Source organism: Nematolebias whitei, chromosome 6 (assembly GCF_014905685.2).
Source record: "Nematolebias whitei isolate Nwh7 chromosome 6, NemWhi1, whole genome shotgun sequence".
Taxonomy (NCBI): domain Eukaryota; kingdom Metazoa; phylum Chordata; class Actinopteri; order Cyprinodontiformes; family Rivulidae; genus Nematolebias; species Nematolebias whitei.
This window is the reverse complement of record NC_056503.1, coordinates 8,859,592-8,861,253: the sequence shown is the minus strand read 5'-3', so window position 1 is coordinate 8,861,253 and position 1,662 is coordinate 8,859,592. Positions and strand designations below refer to the sequence as shown.

General features: G+C 40.2%; 1 protein-coding gene across 1 annotated transcript in view; it reads left to right on the top strand.

Moving 5' to 3' along the window:
- The window catches only part of mrps22 (mitochondrial ribosomal protein S22), a gene marked incomplete at its 5' end in the record, with an annotated part of 16,645 nt that continues 14,983 nt past the window's right edge, over positions 1-1,662 (top strand). The window contains 3 exon segments of the mRNA XM_037677369.1: positions 1-51; positions 141-305; positions 1,091-1,234. Of these exon segments, the coding sequence (XP_037533297.1) occupies positions 1-51; positions 141-305; positions 1,091-1,234 (360 nt within the window).

Below are 1,662 nucleotides of genomic sequence, written 5' to 3'. Positions count from 1 at the left end.
AATCCGAAGCCGCCCATTTACAAACTAATGACAGATGAACAGCTGATGCAGGTGCTTTTAACATCTTCAACAATAACAGGACCGTATCACACAAACACTTATCATATGTTATTTCCCCATAAATCCGTGTGTGGTTCCAGGCTGTACAGCAGGCATCAGAGGAAGCGAAGAGGCAGCTGCAGATGCCTCCTGTCCTTCCAGAGAGGAAGCCCATCAATGATGTGCTGGCTGTGGATAAGATCCTGGATGGCATGGACACAGCTAAATATGCCTTCACAGACATCACCTACAACGTCCCACACAGGGTACGCACATACTCTAATTTTAAACTTTTACAGACGATTTCTTGGCCAGTACCTCATCCAAGATTCTGACCAAGTCAAGATGGTGTCTTAAGATGACGTAGAAATACTGCAAACAGCTGAACGGGCAGGGAAAATAATCACAGATGAGCTTGAATTCTTAATTTATGTCTAATTTCTGTACATAAATGTCATATGTGCACAACAATAGCACATTATGTGCATGGCTCATGATTATATATATATATATATATATATATATGCACGTTTACTTACTACAAGTACTGATTTACTGTTATTTCTCAGCAGTTCTAAATCTTGCTCTTCTATCAACTTGGGGCAGCTGTGGCTGAGTGGTTAGAGCAGTCGTTCTCCAATAGGAGAGCTGGAGGTTCAATTCCACCAGCAGTCACATACTGAGTGTCCCTGGGCAAGACACTGAACCCCTCATTGCCTCTGATGTGTGTCCCATCAGTGTATGAACGTGATAACTCACTGATGAGTCTCTATGTAGATCTAGTAGAGTGCTGTATGAGTGGGTACATGAGACACAGATTGTGTTGTAAAGTGCTTTGAGTATCTTGATAAGATTGAAAGGTGCTATACAAGTACAGTCCATTTACCATTTAAATTTAGCAGGTGTAAAATTAGATAGACTAGATGCAAGTTGGACGTGTTGGCAGGAACTTTGTATGTTTTTCAGCTTGTGCTGTTAGCTGCAGTGAAACAAAAACTTGTAAGTTGGTTAAATTTGCTCATTTCCATTCGTCTCCCTTGATATTTTTTAGGAGAGGTTTATAGTTGTTCGGGAGCCTGGCGGTACTCTTCGAAAGGCCAGTTGGGAGGAGCGAGACCGGCTTGTTCAGGTCTACTTCCCCAAAGAGGGACGCAAAATTTTTTTACCTCTCATCTTTAAAGAGGAGCACCTGAAGGTAAGAAATGGAAAACTGACTGTATTATTGAAAAAACAAATTTCTTCTCTTTACCCTAAAACTCCTGCCTTACAGTAGTTCCTGCTCACAGGAAACCTGCTGTGACAAACCCGCCAGCTCCTCATCTGTTGTAGAAATGAACTGATTCTGTTTCTCTGAACAGTTCCAGTACTTCATTCATGCATTACACTGGACCGACGCTCACGGCAGTTTATAGTTCATTTTTATTAAATAAAGTGTGTACAGTGACTTGAAAAGAAAGTAGAATATACACGTTTTAACTTATAAAGTTCCAAGTTTAGCACAACAAATAAATAAAACAATGCTTTTGTTACTTATGCAGTTAAAAAGCTGATTCATCAGCTTGTTGTAAAGACACTTGATGAAAGACTATTGAGGTCTTTTGTTCTTCAAAAATTCAGTCACAC